This window comes from Phascolarctos cinereus, unplaced genomic scaffold (genome assembly GCF_003287225.1).
Source record: "Phascolarctos cinereus isolate Bilbo 61053 unplaced genomic scaffold, phaCin_HiC Scaffold_3;HRSCAF=262, whole genome shotgun sequence".
In the NCBI taxonomy this organism is placed as follows: Eukaryota; Metazoa; Chordata; class Mammalia; order Diprotodontia; family Phascolarctidae; genus Phascolarctos; species Phascolarctos cinereus.
The window spans coordinates 194,139,139-194,163,389 of NW_027555736.1; the positions used below are offsets into that span (position 1 = coordinate 194,139,139).

Consider the following 24,251-nt stretch of genomic DNA (forward strand, 5'->3'; position numbering starts at 1 on the left):
CCCAATCAGCCACACTGGTGAACTATAAGAGCAGAATACTGCATACAGTCAATGCTAGTCATCATGTCAAATCGTTTTACTTAAAGTGCTGGGTTTGCAGGAAAATGGGGAATGAGGAGGCTGTTGGGAAGGAATTGGTATACCAAAACACAATGTATTATTTTTTTTTAATAAGGTATTATGCTCTTATCATTCACTTCTATTTTCTTTTAAGCAACAATTTGGGATTTTCAAATAATTAGAAAAAAGATACGGTCTTTTGGGAAAAAAAAAAGTAAAAAAATGGAAAATCTGTCCAAAATGGTTCCTTAGGAACAAAAACTAAAGAATTGTCTTTTTAAAGCATCATTTTATTTTTCTGTGACATCAGCTAATTTGGTTAGTTTGGCACAGCATTTGAGAAATAGAGAAGAGACAGAAAATACAGCCATAGGTTCAAGTCTTTGATTGTTTTGTTTTACTTCTTTACACAATCAATAAGAACTCTCTAAAAGCACATTCTCCTTTCATCAGAACCCCCTATGACCCCTTTGTGCTCAGCAGCAATGACCCTTAGCCCTTTCACACAGTACAACTGCCAGAAGTGAAGAGCTCTCACATGTTCCCTACAAGAAACAAGCAAACTAGAAGTAAAGCATTGATGTGAAGTATTTTAGTCCAAAAATTTTCCCTTTTAAATGCGACATACAATACCATTCACATCCCAAGTTCATTCTTACAGTTTTTCATCTTTTCAAATGAAGGCTTTAAAGTCTAACACATTTACTTTTTCATAAAACTTTGTAGTGCATGGGTATAATTTTAATACATTGTTTTTGTTTCTCTTGTTTGGTTTTTTAAAATAATTAAAACACAGATGTTGAACTAACAAGAGGAAATTGCACTTTAAAGGCTTAGTGCCTGATTATTCCAGAGCACAAACTACTCCCTGACCATTCACTGAGATGTTTTTTGAAGGTATTTAACTCATTCAAGTCATTATAGTAATGAATTATAGTAATGAATCTAATGAAGTATTAATGAATCTCCCTGAGTGCTTACCATACTTTTAAAGAAAAAACTAGCTCCACTGTTTTTTATTCCCTGGCAAAGTGCAGAAAATACTTTTCATTGTCCTCATTTTGTTAACAACTAGATGACTCTTTGCTTCCATAACAAAAACAAAAATAAGAAGAATCAGATCATTCAGGTGTTTTACAATTGACAGTATGTTGTTCTCAGAACAATTCTGTGACATGGACAGCACAGATATTGCTATCCTCATTTTATGGCTGAGGGCACTAAAGTTCAGAAATGTTCAGTGGCTTAGGGTCATTTCCATGACCCTGACTGGAGAGAGTGGAAGATGGCCATGGAGAACTTCTCCCAGATCCTCCATTTAAGGAGGGGACCCAGGGCAGCCATATATCATCATTTCCTGCCCACCCCAATCCTGCCCACCCCAACCCCTGCAGGACTTCATCATTCTTCCCATAAGGGGCACCCTCCTGCCCCTTCCCCTAGTTTTTCAGATTCTTTTTATGTGTTATCTTCCTCTACTAGACTATGAACTCCTAGAGGGCAGGGGCTATCTTTTGCCTTTCTTTGTATCCTCAGTAATTAGCACAGTGCCTGGCACACAGTAGGTGCTTAAAAGTTTTTTGACTAGAGCACAAATTTAGAGCCCAAAGGTTCATGGGGTCTTATCTAATGCAACTCCTTCATTTGACAGATTAGTGAACTCAAGGTGAGAGAGGTTATTTGCCAAAGGTCACGTAAGTAACAAGTAGCAAAGCCAGAATCTGAATCCAGGTCCTTGGACTCCAAATTCAACAATCTTTCACATAGCCAGTGGCAAAGCAGAGACTCAGAAAGGTGGGTAGGTAGCTCAGTGGAAAGAGCACTGGGTTTGGAGTCAGAAAGACCTGGGTCCAAATTCAGCTTCAAACACTCACTAGTTGTGTAACCCTTGGCAAATCACTTAAACTGTCTGCCTCAGTTTCTTCAACTGTAAAATGGGGATAATAATAGAACCTATCTGCCAACGTTGTTGTGAGGATCCAATGAGACAGCTGCAAAGTCTTGGCATATAGCAGGTGCTTAATAAATGCTTCCTTCTTTCTTACCTTCCTTCCTTCCTTTTCTTCTTTCCTTCCTAGTACCCAAGGCTTCAGAATCTAAGCCTAAATCACTTAATTAAAGCCTTCTGCTTTAATTATTGCCTCAGGATATTTAAGTATTGCCTCAGGTGACCTCTAAATATTCAAGACCTGTGAAAATTGTTAAAAACAAAAATATTTTGATTTACTTACCAATAATTACCTTAGAAGATAAAAAGAAGTTAAATTAACAACTTTGTTCCTTGTTCTTTCCTGTTCCAACTATCTTTGGTCATATCAAATCAAATTTTTGTATGCCACTCATATTTAAAATATAAACGATGTGTCAATACTCAATATATGAAGACAAGATGTTTATTTTCAAAAGAAATATATTTACTATACTTGTGAACAAAATAAGAATGTTAAGAAAATCACCTTTAATATACTGGTATCCCTTTAAAAACACTGGTGTTAGAAGGAAGAACTAGCAAGTAGCTCCTTGTAAGCTAAGGTCAAGGTCACCCACTTCATTCTGGGCCATTGCCAGTAGTCTAGACCTTTGTCTTTGCCACTGGACTTCGATAACTCTAGAGGACAGGGTAAAGCTGATGACTTTGTTCAGCTTTGCCTCACTTTAAATCCAATTCATTCGCAAGTCAAGACATCAATCTTGTGATGTCATTGGTCCTCTTCAAGAACAAAGGACAAACAAAAACTTGTAAGCTACTCTTGGTAGAGGTAACTCGCTTTTTCTTTATGCAGTTATTCTGGAGAACATGATTTAAACTGCCATGTCCAAATTCACATAACCACTACTCTAATTCCAATAATGTGTGAGGTGTTGTTTTTAATCAATAATATTTAAAATGTTATTAAATGGTAGTATAACCATACCTGTTCTGTAAAAACACTTTTAAATGAAGCATTAAAAAGTATATGGGGCAATTAGTACCATAGGAACAATGTAGTTATATGAGTTTATTGGCCAAACAATGTTACAAAAGGATTTTATTACTTTACAGTGAAATTACATTATAATGTCAAGTATTAATGGTATTAGGACACTCTCCTCTCTAGATTTCTCCCTGTGTTCTCCTCCTGTCTTCAGGATTTAAATGCTAGATCATTATCCATAATGTACCCCCCCAATTCTAGTTGCATCCCCAAGGCTCTGTCCTGGACCTTCTCTTGTCTCCCATTACTCTTATGGTGACCTCATCAGTTCACATGGGCTTAATCATCACCAGCTGACAACTTAACAGATCTGTATTAAAAAGATCTAGTCTTTCTCTTGAGATCCAGTCCCAAACTACCAATTTCCTATTAGACATTTTGAACTTAATGTTCCATAAGCATCTCAAACACAATAGGCTTTAAAAAAAAAAAAGGTGAAGATCAGTACCTCTCAAATCCGTCCTACTGATCTTTCAACCTTCCAGTCATGCAGATTTTAAACCTCGGTGTTACTTTCAACTCCTCACTCCTACACACATCCAATCAGTTGCCAAATCTTATTTCTAACTCCACATTTCTCTTACCTGTCCTCTCTCCATTCATACACCCACCTCATTATCCTTTAGCTAGACTATTTCAATAGCCTCATAATTGGTCTCTCTGCCTAAGGTCTCTTCCCTTCCCAATCTCTCCTTCAAAAAGCTCCCAAAGTGATTTTCCTAAAGTACAAGTGTGCTGTCACTCTCTCCTGCTCACACTCCAGTGGCTCCCTATTTCTGCATCTGTAAAATAAAGGCACTGGGCTGCCTCACTCCCTTCTCAGCTATGTCACTTATAGAATCAAATATAAACTCCTCTTTTTTGGCATTTAAAGCCCTTCACAACATATTTTCAACCTATATTTCCAGCTTTTTTATAGAATGCATCCTTTCATCCACTCACTGTCCTTTCTTACTGTTCTTCATACATAATAACACCCATTTCACAATCCCGTGCCTTTGAACTGGCTGTCCCCTCTTCATAGGATGTATTTCCTTCTAACCTCTGTCTTTTAGAATGCCTACTTTCCTTCCAAAGATCAAGAGCCACCTTCTACATAAGTCCTTCTTGCTTGCCCCCCTCCAGCTACCCAGCTGCTAGCACTTTCTTCCCTCCCCAATCATCTTGTGTATTTATTTCATGTGTATAGGTTATCTTCCTCTACAGAACATAAGTTCCTTGAGGACAAGCAGTTTCATTTTTGTCTTTGTGTCTCCAGCACCTAACACAGTGCCTGATAGAAGGCACTTGATAAATAACTGTTGACTGAAATAATGTTGGTTGAGACAACCTCATGTAGGGTATGCCTATATAAAGATCTCCCATGTTTGCCTTTACCAGAACCCTTCAATGTGAGAAATACCAACATACTGAGATAAAAATTCCTAGTTTCTCCTAAAACAGTGAGAACACTTCAAACAATCCGTAGCAAATTTTGCTACAGAACTGCCCGTTTCCATTTGTGCACAAACAAAATCTGGAAAGAAAAAAACTTAGCTTTCATTATGTGATGATGAAAACAAGGAAATTATCTTGAGGCAAAAAATGAAGAAGGAAAACTATCTCCAAATGTAAGCTTTTCTATAGATAATACAGGTTCCTTTTCTGTCTTTGAGTACAAGAACAGACACTATACTTGTGATGTGCTACTCAGACTATAGGGAAAAAAAAACAGGTGAGAATTTGATTTTACTAAAAGAATTGTTAGAAACAGTATGAATGCAGGCCAGGCCCTGAAGTCAGAAACTGGTCCCTCAGACTCTAGTTACACGGCAAGAAACTTCAGTTCTAAGTGTCCCTAGGCAACTCTTAGATGAGGTGATCACCTATATCAGTAGAGGAAATTTCTATCATGGGAGTACCCCACACTGATGAAATCACAGGTCTGGACTTCCTTCTCCCAAAATATGCTAAATTCTGAGGTACCAGCAGGATATTCCAGTAGCTATGTGCAGAAGATAGCTACAAATGTAGGACAGAAAGAGAGTGAATAAAGACACAGATTTAGGATTTATCAGCCTAGAAGCAATAGTTGAAGATGTGGGAGTGAATGATATCATCAAATGAAAGGGAATCAAGACAAAGAAAAGAAAAAGCCCAGTGGACACCTGCCTACAAGGATGAATTTTAAACTCTTGGGCAACTGGTATTTGAAAGATAGTTGAAAAAGAAAGAAACTGTATTTATGTATAACAGCTGATTCCCCTTAGGCAAATTTCACTATGTGCATATTTCAGGACTTTAATTCTTCGTATATCACAGCACAAAATCCATTTGTTGAGAAGCAGACAGGCATAGAGATAGAGAGCCAGCCTTGGAGTTCAGGAAGACTTGGGTTCTGGTCCTGACTGTGATACATAATGGCTAAGTAACCACGAGAAAATCATTTAACATCTCAATACACTTCAAGAACCCTCTGATGCCAGAACTATTAGAATCATCAATGCAGTCTTGGAAGCGAGATTCCAAAAGCAGGTTCTCTACATCAATGAAATCACAGCTCCTGACCAAAATAAAAGGGGGTCATTTGTCTATACTAGATTGTAAAATAAAGGACAGGTAATACATTCTCTACATGTAATGTATCTCTCAAGAGAGCCTGATACAGTACAAAATAGTCCTACTACAGATCATTTGACTTGAATATTACTCATATCCCTAGAACAGTGGTTTCTAACCTAGGGTCCACGAACTTGTTTCTTAGTATTTTCATACCTACATTCCAATATAATTGATTTCTTTTGTAATCCTATGTATTTTGTTTTATGGATTTAAAAAGGTTATTGAGAAAAGGACCATAGGCTTCACCAGACTGCCAAAAGGATCCCTGACACAGGAAAGGCTAAGGACTCCTCCCTACTGTAGACGAAGCTATTGCTATCCTAAACGCCAACGCCCAGACACGGAAATGTACCTACCAAAAAGCAAAGAACGTACGTGTTTTTCCCTGTTTCTCGATTGTCTCCTGACAGCAGGGCTCTCTAAAATCTGGCCTGAGAACTTCAGGTGTGGCAACAATGAACAAAGATGGAACTGGCCATTCCCCTTCCTTGTCCCATGGTATTCCTTCCCTTTCTGCTCTACTCTCCTGGAGCTGAAGACCTAGAACATTAATTGCAGGTAAGTAAAAAGGAATGGAAAAAAAAAAGGCTATGACAATCTTCTTTATTGTTAATAAAACTTTAGCTCTGAAGTACACACATAAAAATATATTGGTATGCGTAAGACTCAGTCAAACTTCATTTCAACCAATTAACAAGTATTAATTAAAAGCCTATCATGTGTCTGAAAAATCATTAGATGCTGGGGATACAAAGACAAAAATGAAATATCCCCTTTCCTCAAGAGGTTTACATTCTACAGGGAAAGGCAACATAAATACACAATATTATATATAAAATAAAGACAAGTGATTTTTTTTACCTTCTATATTTGGCAATGCTCTTCAATAGGCAAACCACGTGTTTCATGCAAGAGTCCATGATTTTATTTTTCCAATAAAACAATGGTATAATAGAGTTATACTGACCAAAAGCCTGATATCCAACTTTTTATAAAAATTACAACTATCAGTATATTAAATAAAATAGAAATTATATAATTCTAAGGCTTTCTAAAATATATATGTCATTTAAGCAGAACAACATAGTAAACAAGGTAGCTAGGTGACACAGTGGATAGAGAGCCAGTCCTGGAGTTTGAGAAGACCTCAGTTCAAATCTGGCCTCAAACATTTAATAGCTATGTGACCCTAAGCAAGTCACTTAACCTTGCTTGCCTCAGTTTCCTCAGCTGAAAAATGAGCTAGAGAAGGAAATGGCAAACCACTCTAGTATCTTTACCAAGAAAACCCCAAATGGGGTTGTGAAGAGTGGGACATGACTGAAAAGACTGAACAATAACAACAACATAGTAAAAAAATCACAGAAAATGTTATTTCATAGGATTCCTGGTATTAGTTTACTGTAAAAAGTTATCTTCTTTCCCCTTATTTCCTTCCTTCTTCTTATTGAAATAAATCAAAAGCTGATCCTGAACAAGGGTCATAGAATTCAGAGGACCTTCTTTAGGGAAATTTTTCAGATATCTCTTAGAGGACAAAGCATCTCTTCATGGCTTTTTGGTTAACAGTCTAAGAACTAGAGCCTCTTGCATATTCCACCACCATCAGGAACAAGCAGAAGCACAAGGCTGAGAGTTGTTCGGTGTTTGGTAACTTTGTGGATCACCGTGGGCAAAAACCATTCATCTCATGACAGACATCACTTTCTGTAACACTTGCAGCAGTCTCAAGCTGCTTGCTATAGCAAAAGCCTGTCTCTTAACACCAATATCTTCCCAATGATGCTCAATGGTTATGAGTCATGAAACACAACGATTCTGGAAGAATCAAAATTGCAGGTAACCAAAAGGGCAATGAGCAGACATACAGTGGGAGTGGGCAGACTATAGCACATTACCAACAATGACTTATACTCATGAAATAATAACGATGATGATAACAGCTAGCATTTATATAGCACCTTACAGTCTGCAAAGGACTTTACAAATACTATCTCATGTTAGCCTCATAACAACTACAGTAAGAGCCATTATTATCCCCATCTTACAGATAAGCAAACTGAGGAAGATAGAGGTTAAGTGACATGCCCAGGATCACACAGCTAAAAATTGTCTGAGATCAGAATGAAAAATATCATTAAAGACATATGAGTTAAATGTGGTGAAGCCAGGTCCAGAAAGTCTTGGGCTGAAATCCTGCTTCAGATAATTATTAGCTATGTGACCCAGGGCAAGACACAGAACCTCTCTGAGCCTCATCTTCAAAGTCATGGATGGATCTGACAACTGCTAAGGCCTCTACCAGCTCTGAAATATATGATCCAAAAGCCCGATACCCAACTTTTTATAAAAATTACAACTGTCACTATATTAAATCAAATAGAAATTTCATGATTGTAAAGCTTTATAAAATGTATTAAATCAGTTAAGCAGAACAACATAGTAAACAAGACAGCTAGGTGGCACAATGGATAGAGAGCCTTTGATCTCTGATCTTTTCTAAGACCAGTAAAGAAGATAGGGCTGGTCAAGAGTAAGAGATAAACTGCTATGCTGGTTTTCTTGAGAAAGTAAAAGAACCAGATAAAGGCATCCAACATGCTGAGTGCTACTTCTACGGAAGATTTACAAATAGACGAGGATGAGAATAACACAACATAAGAAAGCATGAAGATAACACCAATGGAGAGACTTTCCACCCAGCATTCCTGGTGTAAAGACATCACAAATTCAGCAAGTTTTCTAAAATGACATGCCTGAGAAACAGTGTGGTGCAGTGGATAAAGAGCTAACCTCAGAGTCAAGGAGTTAGGAGTTCAGATGGCATCCGGGACAAAGACTGTTTGTGACCTGGACCAAGTTATTTAACCTCTCCAACATTCTAACCTTTTAATTTGCAGAACAATGGCTGATCACTGGGATTTCCTTACAGCACTGAAATCACAGGTCCAGACAAACAATAATAATAATAATAGCACTTTGTACTATGTATGAGGCAACAACCCTGGTGTTATTATTATCCCCATTTCACAAGTAAGGAAACGGAAGCAAATAGGTTATGTGACTTGCTCAGGGTCACATAACAAGTGTGTGAGGCCAAATTTGAACAGAGAACTTCCTGACTCCAGGACAAGTGCTCTATCCACTGTACTACCTAGCTGTGATAATAACGTAATGAGTGATTTTTAATAAATATACAAGGATCTAGAAGTCCAAATTAATATTGTCCTTCAAAGTAGCCTGCTTTACAAGCAATACACTTAATAAAATGAGACTGTCAATATCCAAAACATTTTTGGTGGAAAAACATGATAAGACTGACCAAACAATGGCTTCTCCTCCCTGTTTTTAAGTAATTAAACTTCCTCAGTGTCCTTCACTGAGTATGTAACCAATGTGCCATTTGAATTCAGCCTTCACCACTGGAGGGGGAGTTTAAAAGAAGGAAAGTAAACAGAGCCTGATTTAATCAACATATCACAACCATGCATCCAGTTAGCCTTCAGCAGTCAGTCCAGTCCTTTCTGATGTTCACCATGTTTGCCTGGTCCCTTTCCATCTGTGTACAAGGAATGAAGATGCTTCAGATTTAGAGCTTCATGCTCTAACTTACTACAGGCCACCCTGAAGTTACCATAGACTTTGAAAAAGATCTCCACAAGCAACTTATGAAACAGAATACTGTCATGACCCTTCAGAATACTTGCCTCTTTGATTCTCTGAAAAATGTAGTGTATATTCGTGTATTCCACTCAATTCATGTATTTCACTCAATGAAAATTTGATGGGCCAACAGAATTAAGTCTAGAGGAATTCCCTGAAATCAATATTACCAACGGTGATCTTTACCAAAATAGAATTCAGATACCTAAAGATGAAGCTAGGCTCTCTGCAAAAATCCCACTCAAGTTCAACACTGAATTAAAAGAGTCCATTACTAACACAATTCAGCTCCACATAGACATGGCAATCATAGCTAAAGTCAAAGTAGAAAAAAACAAAAGGTTCTCAGGTTCATCAGCGAGCCCAACAGTTTAAACATCATGGTTTTCAGTGACAACATCCCAACCAGTGTGAAAAATGTCTTTCACAAACTAGATAGACACCTTCCAAATGCTGTACAAAGAGAAGAGTCTGTCCTCTGGTCAGCAATGCTCTCAAGATAATAGACCAGACAGTGATCCCCATCTGGTAGATAACATCTCACATATTAAGATTAGCAAAATGAAATGACCAACATTTTCACCAAACAGAATTATTTCCTTCTTGTTACTTCATCTCCAGCCAGGAAGATGTTCCAGACTCGAGGCTTTTGACTTAAGATGCTGATTTCCATAATGGTTAGACAACTGATGACTAGAAGTAAACCACATTTCCCTGAGATGGACCTAACATGATCCTCTTTGGGTTCCAAAAAACTCTTTCTTACTTGGTATCTCTCTTTAAATAAAACCTCTCTGCTTAGGGGGATGGTGAGAGGTAGGATTGAGGGTGGGAAGAGCAAGAGGAAAACCTGAATCAAAAGACCTCAATTCAATTCCTGGCTCCATAATTTATCAGTCACGTGGCCTTAAGCCAGTCCTTTAATTTCTTGGGTCCTCGGTTTCTTTACCTGTTATTATGGGGTGAAGAGGGTTAAAACTTGTTCTGTTTATGGAAGAGAAAATATGATGGTTCTGATGACATTATGTTATGTGAAAGCACTTCATAAATTCACTTTTATACAAAAGTTTGGTTTATAAAGTGCCTTCCCCACAACCCTAACATAAGTAACATATATATATTTTTCTCCATTTAATAGATAATGAGACAGAAACTCAGATGAAATGACTTGCCCAAAGTCACCCAGCTATATTATGTATCTGAGACAGAATACAAACATGTGTCCTGATTCCAAGTGTGGCAAGCATCCTACATAATGTTCTACAAAGCATTCTATAAGTGTAACTTATAACTGTAGACAACCAGCTTCATAATTCATTGTCACAATAACTCTCCCTTGGTCTGATACCATTTTTCTTTTTCCCATCTCTCCCTATGTTTCCACTCTGCTTAACACAAAGACTTCCTCTACCAAGTCTGAGGGATAAAAAACTAGGAGAGAGTTAAAATGAAGGATGAAGAATTGGAATCAAAAAGTTCTCAACAGGACAGAAAAGTGGGCTAAATCTACTAAGATTAAATGTAACAATGATAAATATAAAATTTCACACTCAGGTTAAAAAAACAACTTCACAAATACAAGACAGAGGTAGGAGTCAGCCAGAAAGCAGTTCAACCGAAAAACACTGGGAGATTTTAGTGCACTAACTGCAAGCTCGCTGAGTCAACCACAAAATGTGGAAGTCGAAAAGAAAAAGCCTAAGCCATGTTAGGAAAGGCACAGTTTTGACAATGACAGAGTTAGTTCCCCACTGTACCTTGCCCTAGTTGGACCACATATGAAATACTGAATTCACAGTCCTAGCTACCACATTTTCAGAAAGACAGTGATAAGCTGGAGAGGGTCCAGGGCAGGGCAACCAGAATACTGAGAAGCCTCAAGATTCTGACAGACAAGAAAATCAGCAGATGTAACTGGGGGTGTCTCAGTCTAGAGAAGAGAAGTATTAGGAAAGAAGCTCTTAGATTTCAGGGGGTCCTTGAATTTGGATGGGAAAAAAATTAAATCCTTATTTCCACTAATCTCTAAGCAAAATTTAGCATTTCCTTCGATTATTTAAAAACATTATTTTAAGCAGGAGTCCAGTTTCACCAGACTGCCAAAGGGCTTCATGAACGCCTATATAAAGGAGATGTGAAAGTAATCATCAAATATTGGAAGGGTTATAACATGGAAGAAGAAGACACTTGATGTGCTTGTCTCAACAGGGCAGAACAAGGATCAATGGGGAGAAGTTAAAAAGAGGCAAATTTAGGTTTGATATAAGGGGGAAAAATCCTAACAATTAAAACTATCCAAAAGTGGAATGAGCTGCCTCAGGATTCCTCATCTCTAACAGGGATGATCTGGATGACCTCTTGTGGGGAAGGTTATAAAAAGTATTACTGTTTCCAATTATAACCCCCAGAGATGAGTTATGCCAGCATTGACCCAAACCAAATGATCTAGAAAAGAAGAACTGTACAAGGTGAGGGTTAGCAGTGGAAGCCAACCAATAAAGAACGTTACTTTTTATATAACTTTACTCCTTATGCTAAAAGAAGCTAGGTGGCACAGTGGATAAGGCACTGGGCCTGGAGTCAAGAAGACCTGAATTCAAATTTAGCCTCAGACACTTACTAGTTGTGTGACCCTGGGCAAGTCACTTAATTTCTCTTGGCCCCAGTTTTCTCATCTGTAAAATAAGGATATAATAGCACCTCCCTCATAGGGCTGTTGTGAAAATGAAATCTGATACCATATGTGAAGATTTACAAATCTTAAAACAATATGTAAATGCTAGCTATTACTGTTTCTTAAAAACAAGAATATTTTTCAGCTACTTACACCATATATAAATAACATTGGTATACTCATTGACTCTGATATCTTTCAATTTTCCAAAACTTTAATGGCATTCCCATTTATTCTTACATACCAAATCATTTGCTCCCAAAGCAAGTGCAAGATTCACTGAAAGAAAAAAAAAAGAAATTTCATTAATATTTTCTTATATCTTTCAAGACATTTTTATATTCAAATGCTTTATGTGATAACCAAAGTATGGGTAATTTAAATACATCTCCCTTTGCTTTTTAAATCACTGGGATTGGAAAATAGCATGGAAAATAGAAGTAAATGGTGACTTTCAAATATAATCATCACATGATTTCCCCCAAATTGAAATTTTAAATAAGGCATTTAACCTAGCAAAAGAAATTTCTCTTGAAATTTGAATTGAACATTTTTCTTGAAAAAGCTATCAGATTTTTTAAAAATACAGAACTTAATGTGAATTTTCCAGGAGCGTGCTGCTTATCACTGTGAGAAAAGCGGCTGCATCACACTTGATTATCAATGGCCATAATCCTACTGATTTTTTAATATGAACTACAGGTACTTTGAAAATTACAAATGCCTCATTTATGATGACCTTCCTCTACGAATAGCTGGCCTAGATTCCTGTCTCCAGATCCCCAGACTAAAAACTGATCATCTGACTGTCATATCTCATTATCTATCCCCTCACTGACCCTCCCCAAAGCCAGAGACAAGACTCTCCCTACATATAAGCCCTTGGATTTTCTTATCACTTCACACTGGGTAGTTAGTAGCTGCTTTAGCTGCAAGGAATGGGATTCTGTGTGACTCTAGCAATGCCACATTTCCTTTTAGATGCTGTGCCTAATACAGGAAAAAAGGTTCTAACTATTGAGTAGGTGCCTGCTTCTAACAGACACAATGTCATGAGAGGAAACAGGCCATTTCTGTCATTTTTGAGCTAAACGGCAACTGTGAGGTAGCACAGGCATCTCACTGCTATATATGACAGGAAAAATGTGTTACTAATTCCAAACAACCAACTTACAAATTAACTTTCAGAACACATGTTTGCAAGTTGTGGGGACCTCTTGTAACAAAGGAGAAAAGTAATAAAGAAACAGAACCAAAGGGAGCAGCTAGGTGGCGCGGTGGATAGAGCACCGGCCCTAAAGTCAGGAGGACCTGAGCTCAAATCTGGCCTCAGACTAAACACTTGACACTTACTAGCTGTGTGACCCTGGGCAAGTCACTTAACCCCAAGTGCCTTAAAAAAAAAAAGAAAGAAAGAAACAGAACCATACCCTTGTCCATCCAACCTTATAATTCTTCTATGTCTAAAAAATTATTGTATTCTAATCAAGATATGATTGAAAAGTACTTTATTTCAATGCAAGCACACAAATAAAAATTAAGATTAACCGTCTAGGTTCAAATAAGTGTTTTTCATGCAAGATTGGGCTTTAGTTCCTCCATGTAAAATGGGAGAACTCAACAATCTAATCAAGATATGAAGGTGACATTCTGAGGAAGAATGAACAGGAAATATACAAACATGGAAAAATTCATTATTACCGGAATAACTACCAGCTTTTAAGGTCTTAATATCTAGAAACTGTGGTTACTGAGTTACATTCAGAGTTACTGCCATTCTCTCCATTCAGACCCCCAGACACAACTAGAATGCCCCCCCTCATGTCTAACTTTCAAAATCTTGTTGTTGCTGAGTTGTTTTTCAGTCTTGTCCAACTCTTCCTGACCTCATTTGGGATTTTCTTGGCAAAGATATCAAAGTATTTGCCATTTCCTTCTCCAGTTCATTTTACCGATGAGGAAACTGAGGCAAACAGGATTAAATGACGTACCCAGGGTCACACAGCTAGTAAGTGTCTGATGCCAAATTTGAACTCAGGAAGTTGAGTTTTCCTGACTCCAGGCCAGATACTCTATCCACTGCACCACCTAGTATCTCATCTTCTTTCAAAGCTCAGTTCAGGTGCCACTACCTGTGTATATGCTTTCCTGATTCTCTCTAGCTGAATTTCCCTCAGTCTCCTTTCTCAACTTTCCCTAGAGTTTTTTGTCTCACTCTCTCTTTTGTTATATTACCCTTACAAGGTATTATCTGTGTATGTACTTATCTGTGTATATACCAGACTTGGAGTCAGGAAGATTTGAGTTCAAATTCTGCCTCAGACATTCACTAGACACTGGACAAGTCACAACATCTCTGTGCCTCAGTTTCCTCATCTATAAAATGAGAACAGCAATAGTACCTATCTCCCAGGGTTGTTGTGAAAGTTAAAGGAGATGACAAATATTAAGATATTTGTAAACCTTAAAGGTATGTGTGTGTGTGTGTGTGTGTGTATACACACACATATACATACACACACATACTATATGTATATACTGTGTATACATATGTACTATATATACATATATCCTATATATGTGTAAGTGCATGTAAATGCATATATACACACACATATCAGCTATTATTATTATCATCTCAATAAGATTTCGCCATAAGATTCTTCAGAAAAGGGACTAAGTCATTTTTCATCTTCAAAACCCTACTGCCTAGCAAAGATACTTTAAAGTAGTAAGAATTTAATAAGCATTTACTGAGGAAGAAACAAGCCAACTGAAAGGGTCAAATATTTTAACGTTAAAAGATCAAAGAGGGAAAGAACAATCGTTTACATTTTTTCTCTATGTAGGATAGGAGTTGTTAATCTGAGGTCTACGAACCTGGTTTTGTTTTTATTTTATCATTTTGATGACTATTTAAACATAATTGGTTTCCTTTGTAATCCTATGTATTTTATTTTGAGTATTTAACATTCTGAGGGGTCCATAAGCTTTGCCAAACTGCTAAAGAGATTCATGACACAATAAATGTTAAGAACCCCTGACCTGAGAGATATATTGAACCACCTTGGTTAATAGTGAATTGAAGGCCAAGATAAGAAAAGAGATAGCAAGGTAACCCCTGGTTGCTTCAAATGAGTTCAAGCTTCCAAATTCAGACACAGTAGATAGCAGAAAGTATATAAGGAATTCCAGCCATGAAAGACAGGAACCAGAGTACAGGAACACTGGAAACAAATGCATCCATTTTCAAAACAGGGAGAAAAGCAGATTTCAGAAGGTACAGACTTATGAATTTAAATTGATGCCCTGGAAAGCTGTAGGACAAATTACTAAATAGATAGTTAAGGAGCACTTAGAAATGGAAATAGTAGGAGCTATGATGAGATTTGCTAAGAATATGTTATGCCCTACAAACCTGAATCACTATTTCAGGAGTAGGTCAGGTAGCTGCCACAGACATACTATATCATACCTTGATTTTATCAAGGCATCTGACAAAGCTTCTTGCATGGAAGAGCCATGCAACTGTAAACAAAGGGTATTCGTTAATAATCAATGTCAGTCTGGAGGAAGAAGGTCAATGGGACACGAAAGGGCTTTGGAGTTGTTCTTTCCAAGTCCAAGTCCTGTTTATTATCAGTTGAAGATATAAGTGGCACACCTATCAACGTTGGAGATGACACAAAGCTGGGATGGTGATAAAAGAAAATAAGGTTTCAAAAAAAAATCACCTGAAAGGTTAAAACTAACAAGATGAAATTGAACTTGGCTAGACAGCGATAGGGACTAGGCCTCTGATTACACTAGTATAGGGAATTTCCCTAAGTGAGAAAACTCTACTAGTGCAGATCAGCACAGTCTCTGTAACTTACAATCTGAGAGACTATAGCTGCAGCACCTGGAGGACTGAGATCACACAGCCAGTATGTGTCAAAAACAGGCTTTAAATCCAAGTTTTCCTCACTGGGGACCTATCCAATATAATATACTGCTTCTCACAGGGATAAATACGTAAGAAAAAAAAGATGGGTGAAAATCTGACTTAGGAGCATCATATGAAAAAGAGAGAAGTGACTCCAAGATCAATGTGAGCCAACCTTTTAATGTAGCTACTTTTTATGCAATCTTAGGCTGTGTTAATAGGAATCTATCTATAGTATCTAAATAGTATATATAGTAATCTATCTATAGTATCATGAAATCACTGTACTCTGGCTAATCCAACCACATCTGGAGTATTATGTTCAGTTCCCAGCAACACATTTAAGAGATGCTGACAAAGGTAAGTCCAGGAAACACAACATCTAGAGACTGTTGTCACTTGGAGTACAGTTGGAGGAATTTGGGAATCTTTTACCCAGAAAACACTTAAGTATCTTTAAATATTTGAATGGCTATCACATGAAAGCAGAATTAGACTTCTATGTAGTTCACCAGACATGTCCAAAAATGAAGGCTGGACAACCACAGACATCAGGGATGTTGTAGAGGCCACTCTGCAATGACTGCGAAACTGAAAGCCTCTAAAGTCCCTTCCAACGATTCCATTTTAAGAGAACTGTGTATAAATAACTGAATGGAACTATTACTACTATAGTTCAAAATGCCAGACAAAAAGTTCCACACTCCCACACAAACAAAGCTGTTCCCAAGTCCATAAGTTATGTAGCAATATGAAGAGCAATGTAAACACATGCTAACACTACGACAGTTTGTCATAAGATAAAATTTTTACATCTCAAGAAAGGCCTTCCCATCTAAAGCAAATTAAAATCATGAAGCTTGGGGGAGATGATGATGATGATGATGATGATGATGATGATGATGATGATGATGATGATGATGATGATTAATTGACTGACTGGTTTGATGAAAAAGCATTTATTAAGCACTTACTATGTGCCACGCAATGTGTTAATTGCTAAAGATGCAAATAGAAAAAAATAAAGACAGTCTCTGTCTTCAAGGACCTTACTACATTTTAATGGAGATGACTTCATAAAGGGGGCAATTAGGTTGGAAAGTTACAGAGATGGTGAGTGAAGCCCTGGGGGAGTAGATAAATATGTCCCATTGAGGAATAATGGGAGAACTGATATGATTCAAGCTTCTTGGTATCAGAACTGGGGAAGGGGAGATAAGCATTAGACAGATGTCAAAAGCTACCTGATCCTAAACTTTAAAAAAATACATAAATATCTACTAATAATAAACACCTTTATATTTCTTAGAAAAAGTGCTAAAGTCTTAAGATACCATCCTATAAGCTTTTCCCATAAAGGACTTGAAATTGGTAGCTACAAATCTCCTTTTACCCTCCCTTCAGTTCATTCATTGCTTCCCTTCCTTCTTATTCTACTATTCTCCCTTTTGAAAGTAATAAGCTTTGACTTGCCATAGAAAGCTACACTTCCTTCATTCCTTTACTTTACTATTTAGTCCAAATACTGAGCACAAGTCTTCAAAGTATTTTAGAGAAAAAAAAAGTTTAATATGTGGACTAGCAGGAGAAAGAAAAAGTACTTGAAGTTGGAAATTCAATTCAACAAGTATTCCTTGAGCACCCAAAATGTACCAAACACTGTGCTGGTGCTGAGTATACAAAGACAAAAATGAAAACTGCCCCTACATTCAAGGAATTGACTTCCCTACTGAGAAGGCAAACATATACATAGAGAAGTAAATATACAATATATAAAAAGTAAATATTTATTGAATTCACTGATGAAGATTTGAGGTCTATGAACTTTTTTTTACATATGTTGATAACTATTTCAATATAATTGGTTTCCTCTGTGTCTCATGTATCATTCTAAGAAAAGGTCCACAGTTTTACCAGATTGCCAAGAGTCCACAACACAAAAAAGATTAAGAACCCATCTCCTGATGTAGAGGAAAAAACACTGACATGAGAATCAAGAAACCAGGGTTCTAGTACTAAGTCTGCCACTCATTGGCTTGATAGAAAGAGAACCTAGACTAAAGCCCTTCTCCAATGCCTCATCAAGGCTGACCCTGAGCTCTCAAATAGCATATTGGTGAAACACAAAATCTTTGTCAGTTCCTTCCAGGTTCAAAAGGTTTAGATACCAAGCCAAGTCTGGATTATATATTTGCTGTATAAAGAGCAGTCCAGCTAAGCTTCAAAAAGCTCTGAACTAGGGAGGGAGTGGGAGTTGAGAGCTCTATGCCTGAGGAAATAGCTACACTCATAAAATCACAGATCCCCAAAGAATGGAAAGAAAGAAGCCATATGCCCCTTTCATTTCCTGAAAATTTCACCTCTGGGAAGACACAAACCCTTTGCTCGGTAAACATTATCAGGTTTGGTTCTCTCTGGTTATGTTCTATGCCTCCCCTTATTGGGATTTCCAAAACTAGAAAGTCCTCTAGTAAAGAATGGAGACATTTTCATGGGCTGGGAAAAAGCAGACTAGATGGTTCTGAATTGGTGGCTTAAAAGTAATCAATCCAATTCAACAAACATGTATTAAGTACCTACTAGGAGAAACTCTTACTATAATCAAAAACAGGAAAAAAGATAATAAATAATAACATGCCATCTATAATATGGTCCCAACCTGTCTTTCCAGACTTATTTCTAATTGTCTGCATTCCTAAAACCTTCATCCCTGTCAAATCAGTTTATTCTTTGTATCTCAAACCCATCTGATACTTTTGTACCCCTAGATTTTTGCTTAAACTACCATTTTCCCTGCCTCATTTTTCTCCAAATATCAAAACCTTACCCAACTCCCAAATTACTCCAGCCCACCATCCCACTTACGAACTCTTACGGCATTTGTCATTCACTGGTTCTTGAGTCATTTTTCAGTCATGTCCAACCATTCACAACCCCATTTAGGGTTTTCTTAGCAGAGATATTGGAGTGGTTTGCTATTTCCTTCTCCAGCTCATTTTCCAGATGTGGAAACTGAGGCAAACAGGGTTAAGTGACTTGCCCAGGCTCTCACAGCCAGTTAAGTGTCTGAGGCCACATTTGAACTCAGGAAGATGAGTCTTCCTGGCTCTAGGCTCAGCACTCTGCACTATGGCGCCACCTAGCCGCCCTGTCATTCACCTAATAAGTCAATTATTATTTAGTGTCTGAATCATTCATCTAATAATTCAATTCAAAAATGTTTCTTAAATGCCTACTCCCTTCCCATGTATCCTTGGAGATTAACACAGCACATGGCACCCTCAATAAATGGTTGCTGACTGGATTTGACAATTGTGTGCCAGGCACTGGGCTAGGAAATTAACAATGCACTGCCTGATAACTTTTTAAAATGTACTGAAATGTTATCTAATAATAAGAAATATGTATTCATTATTTAAGTGTTTCCACTATTGACTACCTGTTCTTCCTGAGCATATCCCTGCCCCTTAGTGATTACAATACTGCTCCCTTCTGCTTTTCCTGTCTGACCACTCCTTCTTAGTGTCTCTCAAAGGTTCACACCCTCTAAGTGTGTTTCCTAAGGATCTGATCCTTGCTCTAGCTCCCTTCTCTTCTCTTTTCTTTTGCAAAATGTTCTCAGTTACTCCCATGAGTTCAACTGCAGTTACTCTGCATATGACTCTGTAATCTATATATCCAGCTCCAAACGCTCCCTTGCATTTCTCTCACATCTTCAACTGTCAGCTGGACATATCCATTTGGATGTCCCACTGGTATCTCAACATGAACTCATCATCCCTCCAAAACCTGCCTTTCTTCCCAATTTTTCTATTCCTAATATCCTAATATAGGCACACTATAGTATTAATCACAAAGGCTCGCAAAGTCAGTCAATCAATAAACATTTCCTAAGCATCTACTATGCGCAAAGCACTGGGGATAAAAAAAGAAAAAAAGTCTGTCTCTGCCCTCGAGAAGCTCACAATCTAATGACAGCGACAACAAGGAAACAAATACGTACAGACTACATGCAGGACAAACAGAAAATAAATCAGAGGAAAGGCACTAGAATTAGGATGGTCGGGAAAGGCTTCCTGTAGACAAAGGGAAGTAATCTTTGACTCTTCCTTCACCCTCACCTCCCACATCTGTCCATTACACCTCCATAATTATTTCTCAAATCTATAATCTCCTCTCCTCTCAAATAACCCCTACTCTAGGGCAGAGCCTTATTAACTCAGATCTTTACTATTTTGACAGCCTCAGGAAGGTCTCCCATCCTCCAGAATCTCTCCTCTCTCCCCAAACTAGCTTTCACACAAATGCCAAGATCATCTTCCTCATGCATATGTCTATGTCACTTCCTTGCTGAAAAACCTTCAGTGGTTCCCTAGGAGAAAATACAAACTCTTTGACAAGACATTTAAAGTCTTCCACAATTTGACTCCAACTCCAGCCTTATTTCACATTGCCTCCTTCACACATTCTACATTAATAATAATGAAGGCAGCTAGGTGGCACAGCACTTTGACCTGGAATCAGTAAGATCTGAGTACAATTCTAGTCTCAAACACTTAGTCAGCTATGTGACCTCATGCAAGTCATTTAACCACTATCTGATGCAGCTTCCCAATCTGTAAAATGGGGATAATAGCTATTCCCAGGGTTGTGAGGATTACATGAGATAATATACACATTATGCAAATCTTAAAGTGATATATTAATGTTAGCTGTAATTCTTATTTATAAGGTTTGCACAATGTTTTACCTACATTATTTAATTCAATTTTCACAACAACCCTGGAGGTAGCTATGAGATAGGTGTTATCATTAGCCCAATCTTACAAATGAAGAAACTGAGGCTGAAGGAGGTTGGGTACTATCCCCAAGGTCAATTGGATAGTCAAATGGCATTTATTAAGCATTTACTATTTGCCAGGCACTATACAAGCATTGGAGATACACAAGTAATAAATGTCTGAGGCATGATTCAAACTCAGGTCTTCCTGATTCCAAGTCCAATGTTCTATGACGTATGGCACCTATCTGCCTCATCAAGATGCTAAATTCTTGATAAAATAGACTAGTAACTGTTCTCTCAAATCAACATGTCATTTTTCACATGCATGTATGTGTGCAGGCCACTCTCAACACCTGGAATCACTCCTTCCTCATCAAAATCTCTTTCTTCCTTTAAGGTTAAGTTCAACTACCACTCCTGCCCCTGATCCCTACCCTGCTGAAAGTATTCTTCTCATAGAAGATGGAGTCCTTTTTTCTGGATCTCTCCTCTACTGCTATCACATTCTCTCTTGTATTATATTTCTCATGCACCCCCTTTGCAGATTGTAAGCCCATTTCGACCAAGGATTACATATATCACTTTTCATCTTTGTGTTCCCAGCTTCTAACATGATGCCTTATTCACAGTAGGTGTTTAATACATTTAAGTGTGTTGAAACGTTTACATCTTGTCTTCAAGATTAATGCTTGCTCTACGTTGACTCAATAAATATTAGTAAATTAAAACAATTTTGGCAGTAAATACCAGTAAAATACTAAAATTAACGTGTTCTTAAATCAGAAAAAGATTTCATGTACAATTTTAACATACCTGCTGTAGTAGACTTTCCAACACCCCCCTTTCCAGAAGCCACTACTATGACTTGTTTAACACCTTCTACAGGTTTCTGCTTTGGAAGTCCTCGAGCCATGATCTGTGCTCTTCTGTCTTTTAAGGCATCGCTGTCAGCACCAGATGACTTTAAAGAAAATACACACATATATTATACATTTAGAATAAAATCATCAACATGTCTGTCTATAGCAACTGTTTAAAGTGCTTGGAGTGTAAAAATAAATTTAAGTTAAAATTACTGAGAGCCAATCATTAAAAAGACTTTTTTTTCTGTTCAATCTTGCTCATGTCGACTACCTCAGCCTGTGGTCAGTTATAATTAACTCCTAAGGCAAAAACTGATACAACTGATGACAATGATACTAGTTCACGGAACTTTAAATTTCTCAAAATGGATATGAAATACAAAATGAGATACAAAATATGAAGCATTTCCAAGGTATCTCAGAAGTCTTGGTGCAGTTTTAAGCTACTAAAGCATTAAACTTCTACTGTTAAGGCTTTACTATTAAAGCTTTACTTTAAGCATTAATAGCTTAAAACTGCACTAGGACTTTTAGGTCACCTCAATGGTGCGACTAAAAGAAGAAGGAAATGATGGTACAATGAAAAGAATGCTTGTTCTCCAGTCAAGAGGACCTGGTGTCAATTTCCTCAAGTGAATACTGTACAAACCTAAACCAAGTTTCTTGACATCAATTAATCTGTTTCCTCATCTGCAAAATGAGGAGGAAGGGCCAGATGAGGTCCTTTTAAACTCTAGATCTGTGAAAGGCAGAGGAAAGAAGTTCCTAAAGGGTCCTAACTCTTCTAGTTTCTTCCTTACACTTTAAACAACTCTGAATACCACTTGGGTTTCATTTAACACATAGACTTCATTCTAACCATATTGTCTGTGACCACCTACTCTGTGTCCTATTACCACGTGGCCCAGTTGAGTGGGAGGTAGTCAAGCAGTTAATCCTGACCACTCCACCTCCCATACCCTGTGCTCATCATATCTGTCCCTCAGCATGAGGAATGAGGCAATGATGGTGGAGAAGGAAGACTCCCCAGCACTACAGGACTGGGGAAGGCAAAATCAACCTGGAGACAGAAGACATTTTGTCACTCCTTATTCTGTCACTTAAGACCCTGAATAGGAAGAGTTAGCATTTATATAGTGCTTCAGGGTTTGCAAAGCCGCAACAATTCTGGAAAGTAGATTCTATTGTTATCCCCATTTTACAAAGGAGGATGACTGAGGCACAGTGAGATTAAGTGACTTGCCCAAAGTGCCTAAGGGAATGGCTAAGGCCTTATTAGAAGTCAGGTCTACCTGAATCCAAGTCCTTCACTCTACCCATGGTGTCACCTAGCAGCCTCAAGTCACTTCTATCCTCTGGTTTCAGTTTCCTCAGTGGCAAAATGCAAGGGGTTGCTTGGACTAAAAGCAAGGGGAGGGAGGGGGACTAGGTGGAGAAGTGGATAGAGCTCAGGGCCAGGAGTCGAGAAGACTCTTCTTCTCGAGTTCAATCTGACAGTTACTGGGTGTGGGACCCGGGGCAAGTCACTTAACCCTGTCTGCCTTAGTTTTCTCATCTGTAAAATGAGCCGAAGGAAATGACAAACCAATCCTGGATCTTTTCCAAGAAAACTCCAAATGGGGTCACGGAGAGTCGGACGCGACTGAAAACGACTGAACAAGAAGAAGCTTGGACTAAGTGACTTCTGGGTAAGTAAAAGACAAGCACAAAGTCCCCCAGCTCGCCCTCGTGCCCACAGTGCCTCTACTGACCCGCGGCCGCCAAGACGAGGCCGGGCCGCTCTTCGGCCACGCGGAGCGGCGGACGCAGCCCCACGGAGAAGCCCCGGGGAGCAGCAGCAGCAGCCTCGGCCAGACCCCCATGGCCTTCCGTCCATCCGGCTCCTGCTCGAGCAGCGTGGAGGTGACCAAGGCCTCGGCGCGCGCTGATGACGTCACGTAGCAACGCTTGGCGTCCCCGCCCGGGAGACAGAGGAGGAGGAGGAGGAAGAGGCGGTGCTTCTTGTGAGGCGGCCGCCCAGTGGCCGACGAGCTCCGCTGCTTCTGCGGCGCCCGGGGTTGGGGGCTTTTTCCCTTGTCCTTAACTGGAATCGTTTCCCTTTAATCCGGATACTGATGACTTTCGTGCTGTGGGGTGTAGGTCTAAAAAAAACGCTGGCCCCAAACCTCATCCCGCAAGGCTGTAGTGAGAAATGCCAATCAAGCGTTCACAACAGGGCCGAGCCACCCCGCTGAAATGCGGAGCTAGAGGGCATGAACTAAGGGCTCTAGATCCATTAAATAATTAATTACATTATTAAATTAAGCTATTAATTACTTTAAATAATTGAAAAATAAGCGGATAAATAATTGAATAGCAGAGTAATTATCAGGAGCCTATGGTGGGGATAGGCAATTTTAATTGCAATACAAAGAGAATGACAAAGCAGAACAAATTTTTTTTCTAACTTTTGTTATTCTGAACATGACATTCACCAACAAATATTAGTATTTCCATATACAAAGATCAGAGAAGATTATATATTAAATCGGGAATCTATTACAACACCCTTTTTTTAAAGAGAGGGTCATATTATTCTGAACCATATTATTCTGAACATGACATTCACCAACAAATATGAGTATTTCCATATATAAAGATCAGAGAAGAATATATATGAAACAGAGAATCTCTTACAACTTTCTTTTTTTAAAGAGGGGGTTACTGC

General features: G+C 38.3%; 1 protein-coding gene across 2 annotated transcripts in view; it reads right to left on the reverse strand.

Moving 5' to 3' along the window:
• The window catches only part of NUBPL (NUBP iron-sulfur cluster assembly factor, mitochondrial), a 301,075-nt gene extending 277,457 nt beyond the window's left edge, over positions 1 to 23,618 (reverse strand). Inside the window, exons 1-3 of one of the 2 annotated variants that reach the window (XM_078151398.1) lie at positions 23,296 to 23,618; positions 21,495 to 21,642; positions 12,218 to 12,252 (exon numbers count right to left, since the gene is read on the reverse strand). In XM_078151398.1, the coding sequence (XP_078007524.1) occupies positions 12,218 to 12,252; positions 21,495 to 21,642; positions 23,296 to 23,406 (294 nt within the window). In that variant the 5' untranslated portion in view covers positions 23,407 to 23,618. The remainder of the gene's footprint in view (positions 1 to 12,217; positions 12,253 to 21,494; positions 21,643 to 23,295) is intronic. The other variant, XM_021004310.2, reaches the window with a different exon arrangement.
• Between the last annotated feature and the right edge of the window lie 633 nt (positions 23,619 to 24,251).